We start from the raw sequence: 26,706 nt of genomic DNA, 5'->3' as shown, positions 1-26,706 counted from the left end.
CTAATAAACCATTTTTTTTTCTATTAAAAGTAATAAATTATCATGAATTATTTTTTTTACGGATACAAAATAAAAAATACATATTTCGATAATCCTTATATAACAACAGCAAGCCATATTTACATTATAATTTATTTCCTATCATTTAATTTGGCATAAATCCAAATTAGAAGCTTGTAAAAATGTTTTTGATTTAAAACTTACCTAATGCTTATCGAAAATCTCACTTTCCTTTCCCCCAAGCTCTTTTCTCTTACCCTTATACAGTCTTTTCTTTTTTCACGAACATATCAATTCCATAGTTAAATGCTATTAACTAAAATATTTCTTATATAATAAAAAAAAATCTAAAAACTGTGTACTTTTATTAACAAAAAAAAACAGTACAACAGATTAGTTAAAAAAAACCAGTCTGCGCATTTTTAAAAGTTTTAATAAAATTAATTTAAAAAAATAAAATAAAAAAGGAATCTTTCACAGTATTAACAGACCTTTTACTATTTTAAGCCCAATAAAAACTTTTTGCTAAATAAAAAGATCGACATTTATTTAATATTTCGGTACTTTATAATTGTTATATTAATCATTGCAAGAGAGCGATTAACAAGAAATCGATTTTTAATCAAAATAGTTTGTATCTCTCTCTTACTAAATAATTTTAATAAACGAAATGCATTTTAAAAAAACATTTATGTATGTTTCACGATTCATCATCGCATCGTACGATTTGCTTAGCTTTCGCTAGACAATGTACTTCTTTGTAAAAAATAATTAATTTCAAATGAAATATTATTTAAAAAAAATGTAAAAAGGAAAAATAAAAAAAAAACAATAAAATGTGAAATTATAATTTTAATAATAATTAATGCAATTATTTAAAATTCTATTAAAAAAAATATAACATAGAAAACTTAAAAATATCATCACAACATGCTTTTTGTTCTTAAATACACAACGTGCAATAAAATAATTATTAAAAATAAACAACTAATTGTTAAAATAATTAATTTGGTAACTTGACATAACTTCAATTAGTTTGTAAGGACAACACTATTATTAAAAAAATATATTAAATTTAATAAAAAAAATTACAAATTTTATAACAAAATTTAATATATTTAACATTAAATTTAATATTGAAAAATCTAATCTCCAAGAAATTAGATTTTTAAATTAAAAAATTATTTAAATATTTATTTTTCAAATAACGCGAAATTAATTAACTTGTAAAAAGAATTAAGGCTTTGTTTTTTTATATAGAAAATGTTGCAAAATGTAAAAAAAAAGGAATAAGATTGACAGATAGATTAACTTTTAAATAAAAATTAAAAATCTGTACAATAAATTTCCATAGACAAGATTATTTTTAATCTATAAAATAAGCATTAATACGCGGGAAATACTTTAAAGTTTTTTATCTATATTACTGATAAAGCGGTAGTTATTTTTTATTTATTGAAATTTATACTGTAATATTATTATTTTTTTTAGATTAATATTGAATATATAATTATCGAATAATATTTATAGGAATATAAGAAATTATAATTTACTTTACTTTTTTTCTAATGACAGCTACTTTTTAATTGACGCTAATTTAATGGATATTTATAATGTAAGAAAGCGCTTGATTATAAATTATTATTTTTTAAATGAGGCAACATTTTCAAGCCACTATTTTTTATTATTTAAATCCTAGAAGCAATAAATTAGGCCAATATTTGGAAGGAATATATATTTTTTTAATTATTTGCGTCATTTCGTCACACTTTATCTTTCATATTGGACGTAACATTTCAATTTCAAACAACTTTTACATTAGTTTTAAAGAAAAATTAAATATTTTTTTAGACAAAATAAAGCTTTTTACTTAAAAGCATATTATAAAATAGTTCTGTGTTTTTTAAATTTAATTGACTTCAAAAAAATGTAAAATTCAATTTTCTGTCTAATTAATAATAGTTTTAACGCGATATTAATCTGTAAAATAAAAAAAAAACCCGCCTTTTTGTACTTTAACCAACAAAATACACATCCAATCTTTTCATCATCTTTCATCCATAGATGTATAACCTATAGACCAGTGTTTCCCAAAGTGGGAGATAACGCCCCCTTGGAGGCGTTTGAAACCTAGGAGAGGGCGATAAAAGGCCCAGAAAATGGGGGGCATTTAGGGGGCATGGGGGGTTTTTAAGTTTTAGGGCTTAATTAATCTTAATTTTCAAAGGGGGCGGTGAAAGAAATAAGTTTGACAATCACTGGTATAGTTGGAATGTGATACAATTTTGAACTCTAATCGAGAGTCAATTTTCCAAATATCATTTATGACATAACGACACTGAGGAAATTTGCCCCTCCCCCAAAAGTCTTTCTTGCCTCACTTTTTTGCCCCGGATTATTTATCTATATGTTATATATCCATATTTTTATTGAAATGACCCAAACAACAAAATAGTCAGACTTCATCATCTTTAGCTATCATATTATCAAGTTTTAATTGTTCCAATTGTAATTGTCGTCTGATTGAACCTAATTGTGTTAAAATATTAATATTTTTCCCATCATCTTTTGGTAATATTTTTAATATATTCTTTTGTACAACTGGTATTTTCCATTTATCATCAACTATTTGCATTTCTTTACTTAATTCTGTATTTTTATTTATATCATTAGTTATTTTAATTGGATTATGTTTTAACACTGGTATTGGTAAAGTATCTTCTTTGGTACGTTTCGGTTGTGTATGTATTAGAGCTTTTTCTATTATTATATTGTTATTTTTATTATCTGTGTAATTTTCTCTGGTGTTTTTATTATCTGTGTAATTTTCTCTGGTGTTTTTATTATCTGTGTAATTTTCTCTGGATTTATTTTCCGTGTAATTCTCTCGTGTAGCTCCATTTTCTATGTAATTTTGTCGTGTATTTTTATTTTCTGTGTAATTCTCTCGCGTATTTTTATTTTCCGTGTAATTTTGTCGTGTATTTTTACTTTCTGTGTAATTTTCTCGTGTATTTTTATTTTCCGTGTAATTTTGTCGTGTATTTTTACTTTCTGTGTAATTTTCTCGTGTATTTTTATTTTCCGTGTAATTTTGTCGTGTATTTTTATTTTCTGTGTAATTCTCTTGTGTTGTTTTATTTTCCGTGTAACTATCTCTGGTATATTTATGTTCAGTGTAATTGTCTTTAGTATTTTTGTTGTCTTTGACATGTTTTATTTTATCTGTATTATCAACTCTTAATTCTCTCAAGTTATTTGACATTAAACTTTCTCGACTTGGATTTAAATTCTTTCTTAAATAACTATCGATGTCGTAGTTTTGTGAAAATATAGAATTTTCTGGAATATTAATTGAATATGGCGGTTTATTATTGGTTTTATTTTGATAGTAAAATGGTAGTTTAGATGTTTTCTCGCTGTGTGAGGTTTGTGTCATGTCACGTGACACATTGGTGACAGGTTTGTGTGACATAGATCTGAGGAGAGTTCTCTTCTCTTCCTCTATCTCATTCTGGAGTTTGGCTCTTTTCTTCTCATATTCCGATGAATGTTCTTTCATCTGAAAATTAAAAAAAATACATTTTATTAGTAAGAAATAGACACAATTTTCTTTTATACTACGTTTTATTCTAGATTTAGAATCATATATATCTTACTAATATTATAAATGCGAATTTTTGGATGGATGGATTGAATATATCTCCAGAACAACTCAACAGATCTTGATGAAAATTGACACAAATTTAAAACATAGTCTGGAAGAACACATAGACTACTTATTAAGTTTTTTTTATCCCGCACGGACAAAGTCAAGAGCGAATGTTAAAAATATATACATACATATTCATTCTGATCTATCTGTCTGTATGTCTCGTGTGTCTGCGCAGACTTTAGTGCTCTCAGCTGCTCCTCCAGACGACGCATCTCTGCTTCTTCTAACATCCTGAAATTGTAACATAAAATTGTTAGACTCCTTTTCCACTGAGAGATAAACATTTTAACTTTATCTATTTCAACATTCATACATCCACAAATCCACACAAACAAACACCTCCATCTAAATCTAGATTTCTAAAAGATCTTATTTAAAAAAATACTAGTTCAAGCGAAGACAAAAAGATTCTTACACTATAACGGGTTTAAATTTTTTTTTAATCTATGGAAAAAAATCATATTACACAGATGTTATGACAGTTGTAACAAAATAAAACACAACTGACTTCTCTCTGTTCTTCCTCTCCTCTCGTATCCGCTGCTGCTCCAGGATCTGGTTCTTCAACTCCTGCTGGTAGAACTGACGCCGAGCTGCCGCCTCCTGGAGTACAATAAGAATATTATCTATACATCTATAAATCGAATCTATAAGCGAGAAACCTCTATGAGTGAGAAACCTCTATGGGCGAGAAACCTCTATGAGTGAGAAACCTCTATGAGCGAGAAACCTCTATAAGCGAGAAACCTCTATGAGCGAGAAACCTCTATAAGCGAGAAACCTCTATGAGCGAGAAACCTCTATAAGCGAGAAACTTCTATGAGCGAGAAACCTCTATGAGCGAGAAACCTCTACGAGCGAGAAACCTCTATGAGCGAGAAACCTCTATGAGCGAGAAACCTCTATGAGCGAGAAACCTCTATAAGCGAGAAACCTCTATGAGCGAGAAACCTCTATAAGCGAGAAACTTCTATGAGCGAGAAACCTCTATGAGCGAGAAACCTCTACGAGCGAGAAACCTCTATGAGCGAGAAACCTCTATGAGCGAGAAACCTCTATAAGCGAGAAACCTCTATGAGCGAGAAACCTCTATAAGCGAGAAACTTCTATGAGCGAGAAACCTCTATGAGCGAGAAACCTCTATGAGTGAGAAACCTCTATAAGCGAGAAACCTCTATGAGCGAGAAACCTCTATGAGCGAGAAACCTCTATGAGCGAGAAACTTCTATAAGCGAGAAACCTCTATGAGCGAGAAACCTCTATAAGCGAAAAACCTCTATGAGCGAGAAACCTCTATAAGCGAGAAACTTCTATGAGCGAGAAACCTCTATGAGCGAGAAACCTCTACGAGCGAGAAACCTCTATGAGCGAGAAACCTCTATGAGCGAGAAACCTCTATGAGCGAGAAACCTCTATGAGCGAGAAACGTCTATGAGCGAGAAACTTCTATGAGCGAGAAACCTCTATGAGCGAGAAACGTCTATGAGCGAGAAACCTCTATGAGCGAGAAACTTCTATGAGCGAGAAACCTCTATGAGCGAGAAACCTCTATGAGCGAGAAACGTCTATGAGCGAGAAACCTCTATGTGTGAGAAACCTCTATGAGTGAGAAACGTCTATGAGCGAGAAACGTCTATGAGCGAGAAACCTCTATGAGCGAGAAACCTCTATGAGCGAGAAACCTCTATGAGCGAGAAACCTCTATGAGTGAGAAACCTCTATGAGCGAGAAACCTCTATGAGCGAGAAACCTCTATGAGCGAGAAACCTCTATGAGCGAGAAACCTCTATGAGTGAGAAACCTCTATGAGCGAGAAACCTCTACGAGCGAGAAACCTCTATGAGCGAGAAACCTCTATGAGCGAGAAACCTCTATGAGTGAGAAACCTCTATAAGCGAGAAACCTCTATAAGCGAGAAACCTCTATGAGCGAGAAACCTCTATGAGCGAGAAACCTCTATAAGCGAGAAACTTCTATGAGCGAGAAACCTCTATGAGCGAGAAACCTCTACGAGCGAGAAACCTCTACGAGCGAGAAACCTCTATGAGCGAGAAACCTCTATGAGCGAGAAACCTCTATGAGCGAGAAACCTCTATGAGCGAGAAACGTCTATGAGCGAGAAACTTCTATGAGCGAGAAACCTCTATGAGCGAGAAACGTCTATGAGCGAGAAACCTCTATGAGCGAGAAACTTCTATGAGCGAGAAACCTCTATGAGCGAGAAACCTCTATGAGCGAGAAACGTCTATGAGCGAGAAACCTCTATGTGTGAGAAACCTCTATGAGCGAGAAACGTCTATGAGCGAGAAACGTCTATGAGCGAGAAACCTCTATGAGCGAGAAACCTCTATGAGCGAGAAACCTCTATGAGTGAGAAACCTCTATGAGCGAGAAACCTCTATGAGCGAGAAACCTCTATGAGCGAGAAACCTCTATGAGCGAGAAACCTCTATGAGTGAGAAACCTCTATGAGTGAGAAACCTCTATGAGTGAGAAACCTCTATGCCTCTTAGACTATCGCTTATATTAGAAGTATAAAAATACTTATATTGAAATTTATCTAAAAGGGTTTCATACTTTTTTAATGGTTTTACGTTGACACTTACCAAGTTATGGTTTATTTAATGTCACGATTTCATTTTAAAATAACCTTATTTGAATTAAAACCAACTAATTTTTATAAAGAAATTGAATTCATTAAGTTTTTTTTAATCTTATTTCTCTTTCTCAATCTCTTACCTTCTCAGCTTGCAAGTTGCGCAGTTGTATCGCATCCGCGTCAAATATTGACGGCATGTAGGTATGACGCAGATCTCCTAACAACTTCTCTTTATTACTCCTTCTCACTCCACTTGTAATATGATCTGGAATTTTTGTATATATTTTTTAGAGAGAACTTGTAACTTAGTGGAAAAAGAGTTTTATTGACTGAAATTCCATTAATTTTATTTGAAGTTATGGAAATTAAATTATTTAAGAAATCTACATTTCCACTGACCATTAAAATCGCCATAGCTCCTTCTCCTCTCCTTCCATTGCGTCCAGTCCTCTGTCCACTTATGTGTCTCCTCCCCTGCCACTCTGGGAGACAGTTCTCTCTCTGCCTGTGTTAACTTCTTATGCACAAGTGGTACCTGAAAGTACAACATAAATAATTAACACATTCTCTGTCATTTAGAGATTATTCAATAAAGATCTCCATAAAGGAAGATTTATTGACATATTATTGTTATTTATTTATTATCTAAATATATAATAGCATTAGAATAAAAAAAACTAGTCTATAACATTCCCGCGTACATCAGCTATCTTCCAGTTAAAGTCCTGTCAAAATTGATCCATCAGTTCCAGAGATTACACGGAACAAACGCGGCCGCGGACAAGCATACAGTCAAAAATTAATGCAAATATGTATCAAGTAAGAATATTTTTCTCTATATTACACACAGACACTTAAATTTTATTAATATGTTTACACAGACCGGGTAGAGACCGACGTCTTCAGTCTGCACAGCGACTGACAGCGGACGTGTAACACTCTCCACTTGCACTGCCGTGTCTACCTTGCTGCAAATATACATTGTATTTTAAGACAGGGGAGGGGATGTATAGGGAAGGAAATGCCTTTTTTCCTCTTTAAAGTATGCAACACATCTGTAACTATTGAACGTCTTAAAGATGTCTATGGGCAACGACCACTCTACTTTTAAATGATCAGCTGTTCCTTCGTACGCTTCATCATCATCATCATCAGCTCACTATACGTCCCCACCGAGGGGCTCAGAGCCTACCCCAAGTTAGGGGGTGACGTATGCTTACAATTGCGTTTTTTTATATTTAGAATATAATATATAACAGAATAAAAAATGTGTATTAAATTTCAAATTAATTTTTAACGGGAAGTGGATGTTATTTCAATTATTAGATTCAACTTAAATTATTATTATTTATAATTTATTTATTTATAATACAATGTTAACCTTGGAAATACAACTATGTCCCACAAAATATTTAAAATAATTTGACTGTAGGATTAAAAATTATTTTTAAATTTAAATTAATATAAAATAAAAGTAAATAAGTTAATTTAAATTAAAATACATTTAAGGAAAGTATAATTAAATCAGTATGCTAATGAATGTAATAAATATTTTTTTGAGCTTTTTTAAAAATAAACGGAGCAAGTTAAATGAAACCGTTTAAAAAATTGTTCTTGACTTACGTAACGTAAGTATTGTTGCTGCCGCTGGATACATCATGTCCGTAGTTTAAACTCGCTCTTCTTCTGACGGGACTGGGAAATTCTATCTCTCTCCTCTCTCGTTCTCTCTCTTCTTCTCTCGCTCTCTCCTTCTCTTCTCTTTCGCGACGTTCACGTTCCGCTTTCTCTTTGGCCTCTTGTTTTAATTTCGCTTGCTGTAATAAAAAGTAATAAAATTTTTTTTTTGCTTTTCTCTGGAAAACGGAAGAAAACGGTTATTTTTTCGAGGCTCTTAGCATCGCAACTGTGAATTCTGCCTTTGGGTTTTCATAATACTAAAACACGTACAAAAACATTGTTTTCCTTAAATTCTTTAGAAATACAGACAGAAACTTGAAAGGTAATTTTCCAATATAATAGACACATATATATTTCGACGGGCGCCTGTGACTGAAGTCGCTTAGTGGAAATGGGTATTTAATATTTTTCAAACTACCCTACGGTAGGTACCTGATCTAAATACTCCCTATACTGCTGCTGACGTATCCTCCGCAATGTATTCCGCCTGCGCTCATATTCGCCGAGGCCGAGCATCACATCGCCCGTCCCCGCCCGCTCACCGCGCACCAGCGGGTTGTTGGGAGAGTACTCGCCCGCCTTCAGCATTATTGGCAGTCCCGTGCAACGCTACGAGATATTTATGATGTAATAAAATGGAAAAATAATCTTTAAAAATAGGTTAAGTTGTTTTACCAGCTAAATCAAGTAATTTTAAAGAAAATTGTATGAAAGAAAATATTGATCGATCGCTTTCTAAAAGATAACTAGTAGATATGACATTTTAAAGTTATTTTGTACCCTTTTAGTTGGCAAAATACGAACTATAATTTAGTGTCTTATAAATTTTCTATTGTAATTTTACATTTGCACAAAAACATATAATATATAAATATTAAACAGGTGCAATTTTACAATTTTTAATTTTAAATTAGTAATTTTACGCGACATCGGGTTTCTAACGTGTAGTAATAATTAAATAGAAGCTGAGAAAATTTCGCGCTCAAACGCGCTCGCTAATAGATTTATAGATAGTGAGTTTTCACTGCAGATACATTAATACAAAAACATATTACTATCTCTCTCATTCATTCTAAAAAAATACCGAGATATCAATATGAGTATAGGTATTGCCATGGAAACCTAAACTTGATCCTAGAACCATCACATTACTCATTAATTAACTCGGTCGTTATACAAAATGCGGGGAGTCTCCGCAAACGGATTAACGATAAATAAAAATGATTGGTCGATATAAAGCAAGTGTCGTGCGGAGACGGAGGGAAAAGTAAGAAATATCGTCCAACGCATGCTGGCTCTAACGACTAATGAAAACGGTTCTCACATGCAAACACTATGGTATGCGTCAAAAGTGGACCTACGGCCCTATCGGGTGTAAATTACACCTAAAATCTCATGTTATTTTTACCATAATTAACGATGAAAATACGAAGGCGCTTGTCACAAATATTGGCACTAGGCCCACTGGAAATCTCTTGCACACGCACGCGTGCTAACGACTAATGAAACTGCACCCTTAATATTTTGCAGTACAAGTAGTAGTAGTAGTACAGTCCTCATCTTGGCCTTTTCCCAATCACGTTGGATTGGCACTTTAAGGTTAAAGACCAAACTTAAAGGTTTTAAAAACCTTAAATTTTTGGCTTAAGTTTTTACGGCCGACCGCCTGTCTGTCGACAACCCTACTTGGGAGAAATTTCTAAAAATTAAATATAATATAAACTAAATAATTCAAAATGACTTCTAAAATTACACCAGAAATAAAAATGAGTAAGAAAACATAATAGTAGTAGTACAGTATACTTGGGTTTTTTATACAACCCGATCAAATATAATAAAATTAACTTTACTCTATAAATAACGTATGTATTATACTAATAACAGATTATAAATACCATTAATAAATATACAATGTTTACAATTTTCATATGACTTCCGTGTTGGAGTCAATGACCTGTAAGCTGTAACATGCAAATCGTTGATACAATGTTCAGATTTAGTCAATGGACACGCAAAGTAATGCTTCAATCAATTTTAATATGCCTACTAGAGGTAACAAGTAAAATGCAACTAGAATTTATTAATATAAAAAAATTAAAAGAACATTTGTTTTTCCAATAATAAATTAGCAAAGTATGCTAAGATGAAGTGGATTTGGCAGGGGATATATCTCCTAAAATAGAAACCTATTTCTGTCCGTTATTATCATCAGCTCACTATACGTCTCCACCGAAGGGCTCGGAACCTACCCTAAGTTAGCCACCTTATGATATTAAAAAATATTAAAAAATAAATAAGTCATAAACAGTTTGTGTTTAACAATAACTAGTCGCTCTATCGTATTTGCAACTCTATGCAATGTTCCGATTACAAGGGTAATTACGTGAGCAAATAGAGCAAAAGACTATTGCTATTTTCACGCCTGCAAACCTTTATAAGGTAACGTATCAAAGTTGCAGGATTTTACATCAAATACGTTATTAACTGACTTCAGAGTTTAATGGTCAGCAAGGTCCTTTCTTCACTCCTGAGGTCGCGAGCCTCGGATGCACAGAGGGAGAGAGAAGGGCGTTATTTAATGAAGATTTAATACCAAATGTAAAGTGAAGTAAAACCATCGAGTGACTTCGGTATTGAGTAAATCTTGACAAAAAACCAATCAAAAAAATTAGGACACAATTTTAAAGTATATTTTTCACTATAAATTCGCGGTTAAAAATCCCAAAATTAATATTTTAGTAACTAGCTATCACCCGTGTCTCTGTCTGCGCTGAATTAGACAAAAAACTTAATTAGTAGTCTGTGTATCCTACCAGTCTATGTTCTACATGTATGCCAAATTTCATCGAGATCCGTTGTCTGCAGATACCTTGTTACAAACATCCAAACATTCGCATCTATATATATAAAAGAAAGTCGTGTTAGTTACACTATTTATAACTCAAGAACGGCTGAATCGATTTGACTGAAAATTGGTGGGCAGGTAGCTCAGAACCAGGAAACGGACATAGGATAATTTTTACCCCGTTTTCTATTTTTTATTCCGCGCGGACGGAGTCGCGGGTAAAAGCTAGTTTGTAATATTAGTAAGATTTACGAAAAAAAGTAACACAGGAAGACCCTTAGTTTATATTTCACATACAAAATGTACACTAAGACCACTTAGGAGTATGACTACTGCAGTGAGGCGAATATTTGCACATCCCTCGAACAGTTCTAGACTCCTGGTCCAAACTATTAATGTTAGTCGTATTGATTTGTGCATTTCGCGACATGCGCAGCGCATATTGCAGTATTTTATATCATCTTCCTGGAAATTTGGCAAAACTTGTTTCGTAATAAAATACTTACACAGTTAAAAGATCAGTAGCAAAAAGTACTCGTAACCTTGACTTAGTTTTCTGACTATACTAAAAGAAAACTTAAGGGAGATCCTTAGTGAAGATTTCTCGTACTAAATCTACAATACGGAGCACTCTGAGTAATCTAATATATAAAATTCTCGTGTCACAGTTTTCGTTCCCGTACTCCTCCGAAACGGCTTGACCGATTCTCATGAAATTTTGTGAGCATATTCAGTAGGTCTGAGAATCGGCCAACATCTATTTTTCATTTATTTTTATTTATTTATTTTTTAACTGCGCACGGACGGAGTCGCGGGTGACAGCTAGTCTAATATATAAAATTCTCGTGTCGCGGTGTTTGTGGTTAAACTTCTCCGAAACGGCTTTCCCGATTCTCATGAAATTTTGCGTGCATATCGGGTAGGTCTGAGAATCGAACATCTATTTTTCATACTCCTATTAAGTTTTTTTTTTACTGCGCGCGGACGGAGTCGCAGGCGACAGCTAGTAAGTATGTAAAAACTGAAAAATAAACAGAAATAATTTCCACCTTGAGAAATTAATATCAAATTAATAGCCGTATACTTCGTAGAGCGCAGTATAACCGTTTGGGGTTTAAAAAATGTGAAAGTGATATATACGAATAGAGATCAACATCTTTTAATTTAGTTTTCTATCTTATTATTTCAATATCAGATAATAATGTCATTTTTACTTGACGGTTAAAGTCCGATTAGTATTTGTTCGATTTTATCTTAGTCACGCCATCTTTTTTTAACTCTAGAGATATAACACTACGAAAACACATCTTACTGTGGGTTTCCACTGTCGATAAACTTGTACATATTGTTATTGATCAGTACTTTGAAAAATAAAGAGAGAATTAAGTAAATCATATAATAGATAACCAGCTTTTATCAGCGACTTTGTCCGCGCGGAATAAAAAAAAAACTTGGTAGGCATTACTAATTAAACTAAATCTTTAAGGTTTATAAAACCTTGTGTGCCGACCCCACTTAAGTGGGAAGAGGCCAGGGAGATGATGAGACAGTAATCTACGTCTGTGCCAAATTTCATTACCGCTTCGTCGTTTTCGAGTTGCCTACTAGCAAAATTTCAATTTATCATCCATTTTATCTTAACTTTAAATGGACGAATGGAAAGTTTGGATTCTAAACTCTAAACATTCGAATTTATATTAAGTCAAAGTATCAAGCATATATTTTTGACAATCTTTATACTTGGCTAAAATTCATAACACGCTATGCCAAAAGCACGTCATTTCAAGTATTCGCTTAACAAAGTTATGCTCAAGTTATTTCGTGCCAGAGTTGTTTTAATTGAACACTCAAGTACACCTAGATATTTTACGTCAGATATTGTGGCATGAAATGCAAAAAATGCATTTCATTTAAGTTCCATTTAAATTTTCAATCTTACTAATATTATAAATGCGAATGTTTAGATGGATGGATGTATGTTTGAAGGTATCTCCGGATCGGCTTCACGGATCTTGATGAAATTTGGCACAGATTTAGAACATAGTCTGGAAGAACGTATAGGCTACTTATTACGTTTTTTTTTAATTCCATTAGTTGCGGGCGACAGCTAGTTTTAAATAAAGCAGGTATATCTACCATACCTAATTACAATCGGATAAATTAAAAAATTATTAGTTACCATTCATCCAATTTTTTAAATTAAAAAACTTTAACTAACAATAAATGTATTCTAAACACATTTAAACCATTTTCTAGTACTTAAGTCGTAAAAATATAAAAAAATATATAATCTGTAATTATAAGAAAAATTTAAAACTTACACGTCAAAAACACTGTAATAACTAACCATTTATTTACTTCTCACAATATAACTAATATCAGATTGTTTTTTTTTTTTTTAACAAACAACTGCTAGCTACACTAATCGGGCTTAACTACCTCTATAATGAGCCACACGACCGCTCCCTTAGGGTGTGTTCGGAAAAATTAATACTAGATGACATGATCAAATTAATATTTTAATTTAATTATTTTATACCGTATTCGTAATTTAATTAAAAGCTACATTTCAACAGACTATATTAAAACTAGTAACAGATTCTTTGGTATCCTTTTTAGAAACAAATCAAAAAAAATTATTACACTCTGGGTAGAAATCTAATGACATTTCTGTAAAATTGCGATAAACATTGCCTTCCTTATTAAGGTAAAGTAAGACACTAAGAACGTGTAATTCTACACAAGCAAAACAGGGAGTATTGGTAGTATAGTATATAAATTATTTTTTATACTGAAATAACGTCAGATTAGGGAGCGGCAGACAAAGGCGCGCCGGGGTAGCAGGGTAGGGCGGGCGGCACGGGGGAGGGGAAATGCGTCTCATTACACAAATGGTCTGCGGTCTTGTCAAAATTATTGTCTATCACGCTAAATTCGTTCATATCGTGCGTTTTCACTGTCGCAGTATTTGTATAAAAACATATGTGCAAATATTTCTGCAGTTGAAAAACATTTTATAAGGTCTCATATAAATTTAAAGTACCAGGATAACATAAGATGTTAGCTGTAATCTAAATAACCAGCGCTAATTCAATCAATGAGGACGACTGCAGACCAAATGTATGACTCATACATCTGCACATCCAATGCATTATGTTAGCAAAGGTCATGAATACAAGTGCCACTTATCTTACCGCTAAAATCAATCTTCGATTCTTGAAATCGATTCTAAAATGTTTGCAGAAAATGTTTTTTGATACAAACTGCGATATTTACATTAAAAGAATAAAGAATTTGTATCTTCCTTCTCTTTCATTTAACGAATTTTGCCAAAACGTAACGTAGCCTTGAAATTTCTCGTTGCACTTTCCAATACGTCGTTTTCATCGAGAAATATTCTATTAAAAAGTTATGCCTATTTACATATGACGAAGGTCGAATAAATAATCGACTTGAGTTCTAATATGCTATGTAAATAGTTACCACTAGTATTTATTTATTCATATTCGATCGAACACTATGAAAACGAATGTAAACATTGACTTCAAAATAAACAATCGTATTAAAGCAGACCTTTTCCATTTCCTTTGGTATATTTAAGAAAACAAAACCAATAAATTCCAAATTAAAATCCAATGTTTTTGGCTGTCATAAAGACATTTATTACGCCATCAAAAAAAAAAAACAAAGGCATTGATTAAATGCATTTTCCCACAAAAAAACAACACTTCGTAATAATTAACATTTAGCGCAATACATGTCTTGCAACGAAAACAAGACGCGAACTTTTGCATCGTTTATAACTCGGCCGAGCGGTTGTTACAATTTGTCGAAACCTACGCTACTCTTGTCACAAATATACTTACTTACTTTACTAACTATCGCTCGCCCGTGACTTCTTCAGCTCGAAATAATAAAAAAGTAGCCTAAGTTAGTCCCTCATACATAAGCTATCTTTTAGAAACAGTCTCGACAAATTAGGTCCAGCCAAAAAAAATTAAATGACAGCTACGGTACAAAAACGACCGTGTGGCACTCTTTTGACATTGACAGGGCGCTAGTATCATAATTTAATTTGACTTATGCCCACCGTGTCGATATTTATCCTTGTTGGTTTATCTTACTATTTATTACATATGCGAATATTTGGATGTATGGATGGTACCTAGACCGGCTGGCAAGTATCTCGTCGAAATTTGACATAGATGTAGAATAAAGGTGTTTTTTAATTCCGCACGGACAAAGTCGCGGGTGACAGCTAGCTATTAATACAAGAGTCATTGCAGTGGAATTCTACTTTAATTACAGAGCCACATAACGCAATAAACATGATGTAATTATAAATACAACAAAATTTAAAAGCAACCTAAAAACGCGTTAGAGGGTAACTAATTATAGGCAGACATTACAACTTGCTAACAAACGTTTTAACACCATTCTTGTTGAAAAAGGTAATGTAAAAAATGTAATAGTTGAACCCAGTGTGTGTTACAATACTTAATGTGCACTAAGGGACGCTTACTGTACATTTAGTGTCTCTAAGTGTTGGAGATAGTGCTATAAATATTCCAACATTTTTTTATTTTTAAAATTTTTTAGGGCACCTTACCCGACAACTTTAGCTTTGGTTATTACAAAATAAATACATTTTCACACATTGAGATCAACTACATAACTATCGCAGTGACGGTTCGTACTTATTCATACAAACATTGGAACAATAAAATTATTGTTTTACGATGTACATACTTGTTAACTTGTCAAAATTATGAAGGCAAAGTGATATAAGGTGGAGTACACATTTATGTAATCAAACCGCAATCAATGACCATATATTAGAACCATTTTTCTATGTTCTTTGAGTATAAAGTCTGTTTTTTTCCATGACAGGGATGAACACAAGTTAATTTTCAAACACAAATACTTTAAGGAACTGATCGACTAAGCAAGTCGATGAAGTGCTCATAAGATTTTCAGCAGTGGAAGCCTAAGGTAAGGATGCCTATAAATCTAGGACAAACCTAAAGAAGTTTCAGTAAAGTTTGTACTTTAACGTGAAATTACGTGTTACATTGTGAAGTAACAAACATACAAAGGTCTACGATTCTCACACAAGACACTTTAGAATTATTAACAGCGTCGTAAATTGGCTTAATATTAATCGGATTTTATCGTCTACCCCCACCAGGTGCGAAATGTAATTACCTAAATCCTATTTTACTTATCTATATAATATTACAAATGCGAATGTTTGGATCGATGGATGTTTGTTAGAAGGTATCTCCGAAACGGCTCAACGGATTTTGATGAAATTCGGCACAGGTATAGAACATAGTCTGGAAGAACACGCAGACTACTTATTATGTATTCGCATTTATAATATTAGTAAGATAATTGTTGGCAACTTATATACGTACCCACCGAAGCAGAACCTAACCTTAAATAGATATATTTATAGTATAGAATAGATTAATTCTATGTGACTAAGGATTACCCGGTGTGTCACAGCCTAAGAAACAGACAGTACGACAGTAATGACTAGACAGCAGACGTTTACCAGCACGCGAACTCAACGTAAATTACTCTATTCTTATTGAAGACTATTCACGAAGCGAAATACGATGCCTTCACTTTGATAAGTATAGGCTGAGGATACACTAGTGATGAGTAGAAATAGGTTTATTGTTAACTGATCCATTTTTCCTAACTTTTCTGATGTAATCCTTATAACTAATCTATAGCTTAAAGGGTGAATAAATCACATTTATATTTCGTACTCACATACGAAGTGTCTAAAATAATCTTTCCAACCTTAAGATGGTTTAGCCATTAAAGGTAGATTGGTAAGCAGTATTAGCCGTTACGTAAATTGATATATGAAATATTGAACATAACACAAGCTTACAGGCAGAACTTCGATTCAGGAGACTTATACTTATGTATAAAATAGCTCTGGCCCGTGACTCTGTCCGCACGACATAAAAAAAGACATAATAAATAGCCTATGTGTTTTTCCAGACATACATCTGTACCAAATTTTATCGAGAACCATTGAGCCGTTATGTAGATACCTTCAAACATCCATCCATCCATTCGCATTTATAATATTAGTGAGAAGTAAGATGGCAACTTTACTATTAATATTATAAAGAGGAAAGATTTGTTCGTTTATTTGTCTGCATTGAAATGGCTCCGAAACTACTGAAGCGATTTGAAAAATTCTTTCACTGTTGCGAAGCTATTACTATCCCCAAACGACACGGGGTGTACATATTACTAGTTTTTTTTTTAATTCCGCACGATCGAAGTCGCAGCCAACTGCTAGTCTGTTATAGTGTCAGTGCTACGGAGCGTGTCGTTAGGTGGTTTATTGTGTAGTATGACGTCACTCATACATAATTCATATCTTATCGCTTGTGATGTGTGTGGACAAGTCGGGGCCTATTCAGTACTTGACGTACAAAAAATTACTTACTTTTGTACGAAAATGCAGAACTGAAGACGAATCGGTAGAATAGAGTAAAATTAACAGATATGAAAAATAATTGTTAATTTGCAAAATAATTGTTATACTTGTCTTTTCAAGGAGAGTGAGAGGGACGAAAATATAATTTTCGGCAGTGGAAAGTTACATTAGGTTGAGGTCATTTTGTGTGAAATTGAAAACACGTCACCGTCACAGTGAAAAAACAAATTACTAAAATAGTTTTCGTAATAACGTTATTTCAAAATACTATGATATACTTACGCGTATATATCTTTCTAAATCTGCAGGTATTTCTTCTTCGAGTGAATTTCCTTCCTTCAGTAATCTATCATCTGGTTTCACATAATTATTTTCCGACACTTTTTTTGAGATCTGTACTTTCTTACTGCTATTATTTTCTTTACTTTCTTCTACATTCTACAACAAAAATACGATTTAAGGGTTAACACCGACTCCCAACTCTTCACAAAGCCGGCATCGCCCCGCCTGGCGATCGTCGCGGCATCCACTCATCGCCGCCTAGACGTTACCGATGGAGCGGTATAATGGTACTAATTTGCTAGCAAAACGTTCGTAGCAAGGCATCCACTCGCCATCAACCCGACAACGACGCGCCGAATAAGCGGTCCGAGGCGACGTTGAGAGAACGCCTCGGTGTTCACGAGGCGGTGCCGGGTTTACGACGTGTGGATTGCACGTTAACCTTTAATCACAATCTAGGTTAGTTGTAATTAAAAATATTTAACATAAAAACTCTTTGCGAGCGTCACGAATGACCTAAAAATAAGGATATAGTATTTTGATTTTCGTACGATTTAGTTACCAAAAGGGTATTAACCTTTTAATTCATAATCAATACGTCTTGGCATTTATTTTGATGAAACACGTGTGTGGATTGTCCCTTAAATATTTAATAATGTATAACACAGCACATAGCTGTTTTAGTCATTGTATATAATACAATGAAAGTTTAGCAAGTAAAAGGTAAATAGAATAGATAATAAAATTAGAGTGTCTATATCAGGGATTCTCAAAGTGGTCGATATCGGTTTCCTAGTGGTCGACATACACGAAAACTGATTTTGGGGGTCGATGAGGTTTAAAAATTGGCCCCTATTAATAATAGTCTGCTACCTTAAAGCATTGCTAATTCTCACTCTGTCTTCTATTTACCTAAGTTAGAATGAAAAGTAACCTGTAGCAGCTGTTTTAAGTTAGCGGACCATTATGAATAAGTGGGTTGATCTTAAAAGTAGGTAATTTGGCTTTGGGGGTCTGAGTTAACAGTTCATTTTGGTAAAGGGGTCACTTGTCCAAAATAGTTTGGGGATCCCTGTTCTATATAATATTTCGTATACAGGACGTACTTGCGTAGCTGATAATGAAAAACTATTTTTTTTTTTTAATTTAAGCCGCGTTTTTTCCTGGTAATCTACGAAACGGCTTACACGATTTTTACGTAACTTTGACTGAAAGGTATCTAATGTATGCGGAATATAGTAATCTACTTTTTTTTTAATTCTGCGCTGATGAAGACGTGTGCGACTGTAGGTAAAAAACGTAAAAATCGTACTGACACTCAACAGCTTACACACTCTATGAGGGAAGAATATGATTCAAACCTTGCCCTTCATAATATACGCCATTACGCAAAGCTTAGCTAACTCAATGCAGTTGGATTTATATTCACACTAAATTGAATAAATGCTATTTATTTGTTCTCATAAACTACTTAAAAAAAATTACTGGTTGCGGAACACTTTCTTCTGCTACAATAGGTCTTCAACTTCTGTTGCACCAATGGGCCACCTCGCACAGTGAAATACCACAACCACACAGACAGGCATATGTGGAAGTAACTCCATGTACAGTCTGATTAGTCTACATTCTGGAGGCCTAATTTAGTCTTATTGCCACTCTTCTTTTAAGGAAAAGATGGTATGTGGAAGTGGATTTGATGGAGGAGGGGATGCATAGGAAGGGGAATATTCTGTTTCTATGCTTCTCCTCCTCCCTCTATTACAGGTAGGCAATACAACTGTAAATAATGATCCCTGTGGGCAGCGGTCTTTGCCATCTCTGTGAATTCAGGTCACTACTTGTAATTTGAAAAAAATACATTTACACCCGTAGACTACACTGTTAATTAAACTTTCAATTGGATTGGATATAGAATAAGTTCTTCTCTAAATTAAATCTTATACAAAGTTACTAATACCCTCATAATTTTAAATTTATTTTTAATATTCAAAAACAACTTAACCAATGTTTATGATGATTATTACATTTATTCTATAAATATATGTATAAGAATGATAATGAAATGGTTCCAATATGAATTTTCAAATTCAGTTCTTCAAATTTTTAATATATTTTGTCATAATATTAATAGCTTTCATCTTAATTTGCTTTTCTGTTGTCACAGCAAGTAATCCAATGTCTAAAAAAAAATATACTGCTGTGGATAACATTTTTTTTTTTTTTAAAAAAACCTACCTTATTCCAAATTTTAAATAGATTTTTATTGTCAATACCGTTCCAAACTAAATTATGGGCTAAAATATGCATACCTTATTCTAATACATGACTAAATAATTTTAACTTCTTAGCAACTTAAAAACATTAAGAAAAATCTAACACTTGAAACTCACTATTTACAAAACAAACAACACGGAAAATGAAATACGCGACTACATTACAGAACGGTCTTCGATGTACTGAAACGAAGTACCACGCAAACTTCACCGGCTGACAAGCAACGCAGAAAAATCGATATTATGATACGGCGGTAAAATGCAACAAGTTACTTTTACTTACATTATCTAGTGATCTTGATAAGCCCAAATCAATTTTCTCCCTCTCTATGTCATGCCTCTTCTCTGCAATTAACCTCTCTATATCATTCGATGATAACATTGTTGATAGGCGAAAGTTTTACAAGTTTACAATGGCGGGAAACTTATGTAGGAGCTAATTAATTTTACATCGCTTTCATCTAATTTTCATGTCTTTCTTGGTTCATAACACTTTGAGTTTAACATAATAAGTTGTTTAATAAATTAATTAGAAACCACATTTAATAATAACCGTTGCATTAAAATATTTTGAATTTGATTTGACGTTTGACAGTTTTGTTTTTTTTTTTCGCCCATGGTGCAGGCTATAGTCTTTCAACCATACCGCCTAGTCTTTCGTAGAAAGACATTTGTTGTTTAAAATAAATGTCACAAGCAAAACATAAGCATTTTAGTTCCACTGTTCACCAATGCTGTTCATTGTAAGTTAAATAAATATTTTTATTTTTGAATTAAAATTAAGAAAAAAAAATTATATATCCAATCCAATTGACATTGTTACATTTTGACATGAGAACTTAAGGTTATAATTTTTAACTATTTAAAATTTAAAAGAAATATTGCTTCAAATGGTTAATTAATTTTATTTACTTACAACGCCGTATGTTAAATGGTATGATTTATTTAGTAATATTTATTTATCTTATACATATTGATGAAACAATAGATTTAATTCATTAGTTTTTTTATAATAACCTAATAAAATTATAATTCACTAGGCAACTTGAAAACATTGACAATAGTAAAGGCGGCACTACTCCATTTATATTTTCTGTTTATTTAACCTGATCATTATGGATAATGATTTTGAAAATAAGATAAAAGAGCTAAAAAGTAAAATTCAAAGCTATCCCGATTTTCCTAAGCAAGGAATTTTATTCTGGTAAGTTATTGTTTCTATTGAATTTTTAGTTTTATATACATATGTTATATGTAATGCTAAATAAACAAAACCTTCACACAACACACTTCATTTTGAATTACAAGACGGTATTTGTAAACTTTGAGATTGGCTTCCTAAATAATTTTATTATGACTAAAAGATGGTTAAAGTTATCATAAGAATTCTTTTACAGGGATATTTTTTCAGCGATATCAGATGGTTCAACATGCAAGTTATTACAAAGTTTACTTGTACAAACAATTAAACAAAATTTTCCGGAGGTAGAAGCTGTGATTGGTTTAGAGGCAAGAGGTTTCCTCTTCTCATTTTCTTTAGCAGCAGAACTTGGTGTTGGATGTTTACCTGTGAGGAAGAAGGGAAAGCTACCCGGTGTAGTTGAATCGTTCAAATATGATTTGGAATATGGTTCGGTAAGTATATAATAAAAGTGTTTAAAAATAGCTATCACCTGTGACTCTCTTATATACAGAAAACATTAACTCTTATAATATTACTAGCTGTCGCCCGCGACTCCTTCCGCGCGCAGTTAATAAGCTTATATGACACGTTTGTAGATTTACCATAGCAGCGCCATCTATTGATTACTTACTCAACCCAGTCGAAAGGTATCGACATCTGTTAGAATCATTTGGAGTTAACAGATAATTGTGACTGTCAAATAATAACAGACAAATAATTAGCAATAAATTAAAATTGCGACTATAATTTGAGATTTAAACTATCCTATCTCTCAAGTTGGATCGAACTGCACATGGTGTGCGAATTTTATTATAATCGGTTAAGTGGTTTAGGAGTCCATTGAGGACAAACATTGTGACACGAGATTTATATATATTAAGATAGTCATAAATAGTATTATTATGTGATATGTATGTTTATGACAGTCAAACCCCATTTATATTCAACAATCTTACTAATATTATAAATACGAATGTTAGATGGACGGATGGATGTTTGTTTGAAGGTATCTCTGGAACGGCTCAACAGATCTTAATGAAATTTGGCACAGATGTAGAACATAGCGTGGAAGAACACATAGGCTACTTATTCAGTTTTTTTTGGGCTTTATGGTAATGTCTAATACATTAAAATATTCTCAATTCCAGGATATCCTAGAGATACAAAAGAATGCAATCCGTCCGGGACTAAAGTGCCTTATTGTGGACGATTTGATGGCAACAGGTGGATCAATAACAGCTACAGCTAATCTTCTGAAGACTTGTGGTGCGGAGGTGATTGGTTGTGTAGTTGTGATGGAACTTGTTACATTAAACGGACGGAATAACATACCTGATGGTATACCAGTTTGTTCTTTAATAAAATATGACTAGTAAATAGATTTAGCTTCACAATTCGAACCCTCAGATAAATAGTTTATTTTATGTTGAAATAAAAGACATCATTAGATAAACCACAAGTTAGTAAACATTGACACCAGATAGTCTCTCAAACTTTCTGGCTCCTTAAGCGTGTTGTTCTATGGGTTATTATTTTTTTTTTTAATTAAATGATAACAAAGAAGGCAATGTAATTTGAATATAGTTGAGCCTGGTTATGTGAGAATCATTATGCAGTGCCTATGGAAATACTCCATAAGCGAGAAACTCTGGTGAGAGAGAAACTTCTATAAGCGAGAAAGATATTACAGATAGGCAATTTAGAGTTTTAGTACAAATAATTAAAATATAGAAATACTAAAAATATTTTTATTACACATTCCAGAAGTTTTATATTTTAATATGTAATTATTTTTATATCACAATTTTTTTCTGTAATTTTTTCAATGTCTGAAATAAATAATAGTTTTTTAAATCATATAATCAATGAATATTTAAGTGTCTTGTTTTTATGAATATTCCAGGATTAAATATATCTTAGATGTATATGATTTTATATAACCGAACAAGTGATTTTAAAATTTTTGACAAAAATCAATATTATATTTAATTTTAAAATATATGACATATTATATTAATGATTTTTGATACTTGTATTATATTTTACAATTTAGCACAATTATTAAAGACTTGAAAGCCTTATCACAATTTTTTTTAGTTAATAAATGTGTAATCTTTTATTAATAAAGGGAAAATAAATACATTTTGTTTTATTTTACACTTTTAATAAATATAAATGTAACATTTAAATTAATAATAATAAAAGATGTGCAAAACAACAAATATTGCTGCAATCACTATTTAAAAAAATACTTATTGTGATGGCATTAAAGATTTTTCTGGCTGTTTAGGTTCAGATATTTCTTTTTTCAGATCAACTGAAGGTTTACTTGTGGTACTTAAGTCATTTTTTGTATTATATTGGTCTTGAGTAGTCGACGTTCCTACAAAGTCTTTATTAATTCCTCTTGGGTATTTACCGGGTTGATTTTTTTGGGCAGGATTTTGTGTGGCGCTTTCTCCGATTTTTGGAGATATAGTGGATGTTTCTTTTTGTTCTTTGTTGTCATCTTTGATAGTAGAAATTAAAGATTTAGTTACTTTTTCGCCTGATTTCATTCCCATTTCGACGTTTACACCAGTAATTTCTGTCGGTGGGGTTAATTTGTCATTGTGTGATTTAGGAATATCAGTGACGTCGCGAGTGATTCTTTCATTTTCTTTTTTAGCATCTGTAGGTTCCTGTTTAACATCTTGACCTGGAGTTTTCAGTTGAATAGGAACTTGGACTTTCTTTGTTTCTTTATTTTCAGGTTTTATAGTTGAAGTACTCAAAGCAATGGCCTCGTTTTTGTTGTCTTCAGTACCTCTAATATTTCTTTGCTTGTCTTTATTCTCTAAATTGTCTACTTTTGGATTGTTGTGTTCATTTCCGCTTTCTTTTTCAGTAGCTTCAATTGGCGCTTTTGTGCTATATGAGCTAACTTTGCTTGTATTAATATCTGAATGAGTTTTTCCATTTATTTCAGGTTTTAATGTTGTTGAAGTCGGAGAGTCTTTTAAGTTGCTAGTTGGCAATACTGAGGGTTTTTCTTTGTTATTTTTGTCAGTTGTATCACGTGTAAGCCTTTTGTGTGCTGTGATTTCTTCAGAAGTGCTCCTCTTGTTATTATTAATATGTAATTCTGATTTGATGTCTGTATTAACTTCCTTACCAGTGCTAGTTTCAGGCTTGTTTGTAGTAGCTGCGTTTACATTTATTCTTGGAATGATTGGTGTACTAGATTGTGATGCAATTGTTGTTGAGACTTTGTTGATTTCTGTAGAAGTTTCACGTTTTGAATCGGAGTTACGGTTGCGAGCAAATCTGTCGGGAATATAACGTCCATTAAATCTATTATTGTGGTTATGGTGTTCGTGTATAGTTTCTTCTTCGACTTTATCGTGGTGGACGTGCTCTTTAGTTTGTTTGTTTTCTGTTGGAACCGCTTGACTATTTTCTGGTTGATTTGTTTCATCGCTTATAGCTTTAGCTGTAGTAGAACCTTGATTTCTTAATGTACTAGAAGGTAATAAATGCTGAGTTGTTTCCACTACTGGAATATTCTGGTTAACGTCACGGACATGTCTCTTGTGACCTTCTTCAGCAGGTGATTGCACGTTAACAGGTACATTGGGTGTTACTTCACGTATGTTAAATTGAGAATACTTAGTATTGGTATGTTTCGCGTTCGTATCAAAATTCGTTTGTTTTTTATTTTCGTCGAAATTATCATGGATTTCGTCATGGTTGTGTTTTTCTTCGGCTATTTTGAATTCCGTTGTGGGAATACTTCTGGCAGTTGATTCGGGCATTTTGGGTGCTTCTTGTAAGTGTATAGGTTGAATTGCAATACCATGTTCGTGATCTTTATCTTCTCTTTTGTCTTTATTCGTTGCCGGTATGCTTGTTGATTTCAGTTCAGTTACTTCTGTGGTTGCATTATTAAAATGTGGGTTGAGTTGCTTATTAGATTTATTTATGTTTTCGACATCACGGTTTTGTCTCTTACCTCCTATTATAAGGCCATCCTGAGGTTTTTCAGAAGTTGACGATGGTTCATCTCTAGTTAAACTTATAGGTAAATTTGGAACTGCATTAATTGGATTCTTTTCTTCAGAGGATTTTCCAGGCTTTGCTTCTTGTTGGGATGCGTCGTGACTTGTAGAAGCCTGGCCGTTGTTAGAATTTGCATACACTTCAATATGAAAGTCATATCCCCTCAATGCTGTAGGACTTTTCAATTCTATAGTCACGTTTTGTTGGCCGATACCTCCTTCAACTATTTTCGCTTCTCCATCTTTTTCTTCTCTTAAATCTTTCACGAGGATTTTATTAATTTTCATCCCTTCGTCACCAGTTATAGTAATATTATCCACTTGTCGCCATATCGCTGGATTCGCCTTTTTATTTTCGTCAAATATTTTCTGAGTATTAGTTCCGAGACTATCGGAACCTTCGGATAGATCTTTTGACCGAACTATTGTCACAACCGTAAGTAAAAACCAGATCTTAGTGTCCATGGTGTCGGATTAAGACTGTGAGAGATATGGAAATCTCAAAGCTTTTATACGACAAACAGATTGAGGAAAATATTTCGTATGAAACGACACAAAACGAGCTGCCTTCGTAATATTTTTTTTATTAGCTCACGTTAACCTCTTCCTGCAGGAAAATTATGGCTTTTAACTGTCATTGAATTAAAGTAAAGCGTGACTAAAGCATTGTTATGGCGAATGTAACTTCTCAAGTTTGTTACAATTCCGAATTTCCTCGGAAATAAATCAAATACTTTAATATTATATAGTTAGAAATAGAGTAAAATATTTTAAAAACGAATTTAACTGCTCAAATGGTCTGAGTAATAAGCATACTAAAGCTAATAATAGATAGGGCGATATTAAAGCCATGAAAAGGAATGTCACCACAAAATATGAATGCATACCTCTATCTCTGTTTAACTCTTCAAATTGCAGGCATTTTTGTGTACACTTCTGATCGTGATGTAAAAAATAGGTATATTTTTAGTTTTTCCTCAACAAGATACATGTGAGATAAATCGACAAGTAAATCTTCCATCGCAGTACGTCTAGCATTACAATGAGGCTCAGTCACGTAGACATTGTCTGGTTTTTTGGAAGATGCCAGATTTTTTTGTTTAATAAATATAGTGTCGTCTATGTTATTTATTTTACTAATATTATAAATGCGAATGTTTGGATGGATGGATGTTTGTTTGAAGTTATCCCCGGAACGGCTCAACGAATCTTGATGAAATTAGGCATAGATGTAGTGTAGAGCGTAGTTTACTAATAAAGCTTTTTTCTAATTCCGCGCGTACGGAGTCACGGGCCACAGCTAGTATTGAATAAATTGCCACACTACTTAGTCAGCGTGGAATTAAAAAATATAAGCATACATGTTAATCCTGCATATATCAGCTGTCCTCCAAAAAAAGTCCCGTCAATATCGATCCAGCTGTTCCGGGTATTCCCCCCTGACGCGGTCTTGAAGACGGACATACAATTTTAATTTATTTTTATTATAATTAATGCATACATCATGTGCACGAAAAATTAAATATATATTTTTTTGAAACTGTAAATAGGAAACGAGTATATTCTGTTTTTACATGCTGTTTGTTTTTTAATTGCTATTAAAAAAATTATCTCTGGCAACACAAA

At 32.9% G+C, this 26,706-nt stretch overlaps 3 protein-coding genes across 4 annotated transcripts; 1 reads left to right on the top strand and 2 right to left on the bottom strand.

Moving 5' to 3' along the window:
- Positions 1–2,348: 2,348 nt before the first annotated feature.
- Positions 2,349–20,385, bottom strand: LOC106721079 (myb-like protein X). The gene is made up of 10 exons (XM_045684110.1): positions 20,144–20,385; positions 17,588–17,743; positions 8,427–8,603; positions 7,938–8,131; positions 7,198–7,282; positions 6,714–6,849; positions 6,455–6,579; positions 4,224–4,318; positions 3,844–3,946; positions 2,349–3,562 (listed from the first exon to the last, which is right to left on the bottom strand). The coding sequence occupies exons 1-10, from the start codon at positions 20,240–20,242 to the stop codon at positions 2,456–2,458; spliced, it is 2,277 nt and encodes a 758-aa protein (XP_045540066.1). The 5' UTR covers positions 20,243–20,385; the 3' UTR covers positions 2,349–2,455.
- Positions 20,386–20,581: 196 nt separating this feature from the next.
- Positions 20,582–22,457, top strand: LOC106721091 (adenine phosphoribosyltransferase). 2 transcript variants are annotated; one of them, XM_045684274.1, is made up of 4 exons: positions 20,582–20,603; positions 20,901–21,064; positions 21,258–21,495; positions 22,192–22,457. In XM_045684274.1, the coding sequence occupies exons 2-4, from the start codon at positions 20,976–20,978 to the stop codon at positions 22,414–22,416; spliced, it is 552 nt and encodes a 183-aa protein (XP_045540230.1). In that variant the 5' UTR covers positions 20,582–20,603; positions 20,901–20,975; the 3' UTR covers positions 22,417–22,457. The 2 variants fall into 2 exon arrangements, with proteins under 2 accessions (XP_045540230.1, XP_014371449.2); XM_014515963.2 differs by lacking the exon at positions 20,582–20,603 and adding an exon at positions 20,715–20,794.
- Positions 22,458–23,295: 838 nt separating this feature from the next.
- Positions 23,296–25,580, bottom strand: LOC106721084 (myb-like protein A). Its single transcript, XM_014515955.2, has one exon. The coding sequence runs from the start codon at positions 25,543–25,545 to the stop codon at positions 23,296–23,298; it is 2,250 nt and encodes a 749-aa protein (XP_014371441.2). The 5' UTR covers positions 25,546–25,580.
- Between the last annotated feature and the right edge of the window lie 1,126 nt (positions 25,581–26,706).

Source organism: Papilio machaon, chromosome 25 (genome assembly GCF_912999745.1).
Source record: "Papilio machaon chromosome 25, ilPapMach1.1, whole genome shotgun sequence".
Classification (NCBI taxonomy): domain Eukaryota; kingdom Metazoa; phylum Arthropoda; class Insecta; order Lepidoptera; family Papilionidae; genus Papilio; species Papilio machaon.
The sequence above is the reverse complement of the archived record's forward strand: the minus strand, read 5'-3'. Positions and strand labels throughout refer to the sequence as shown.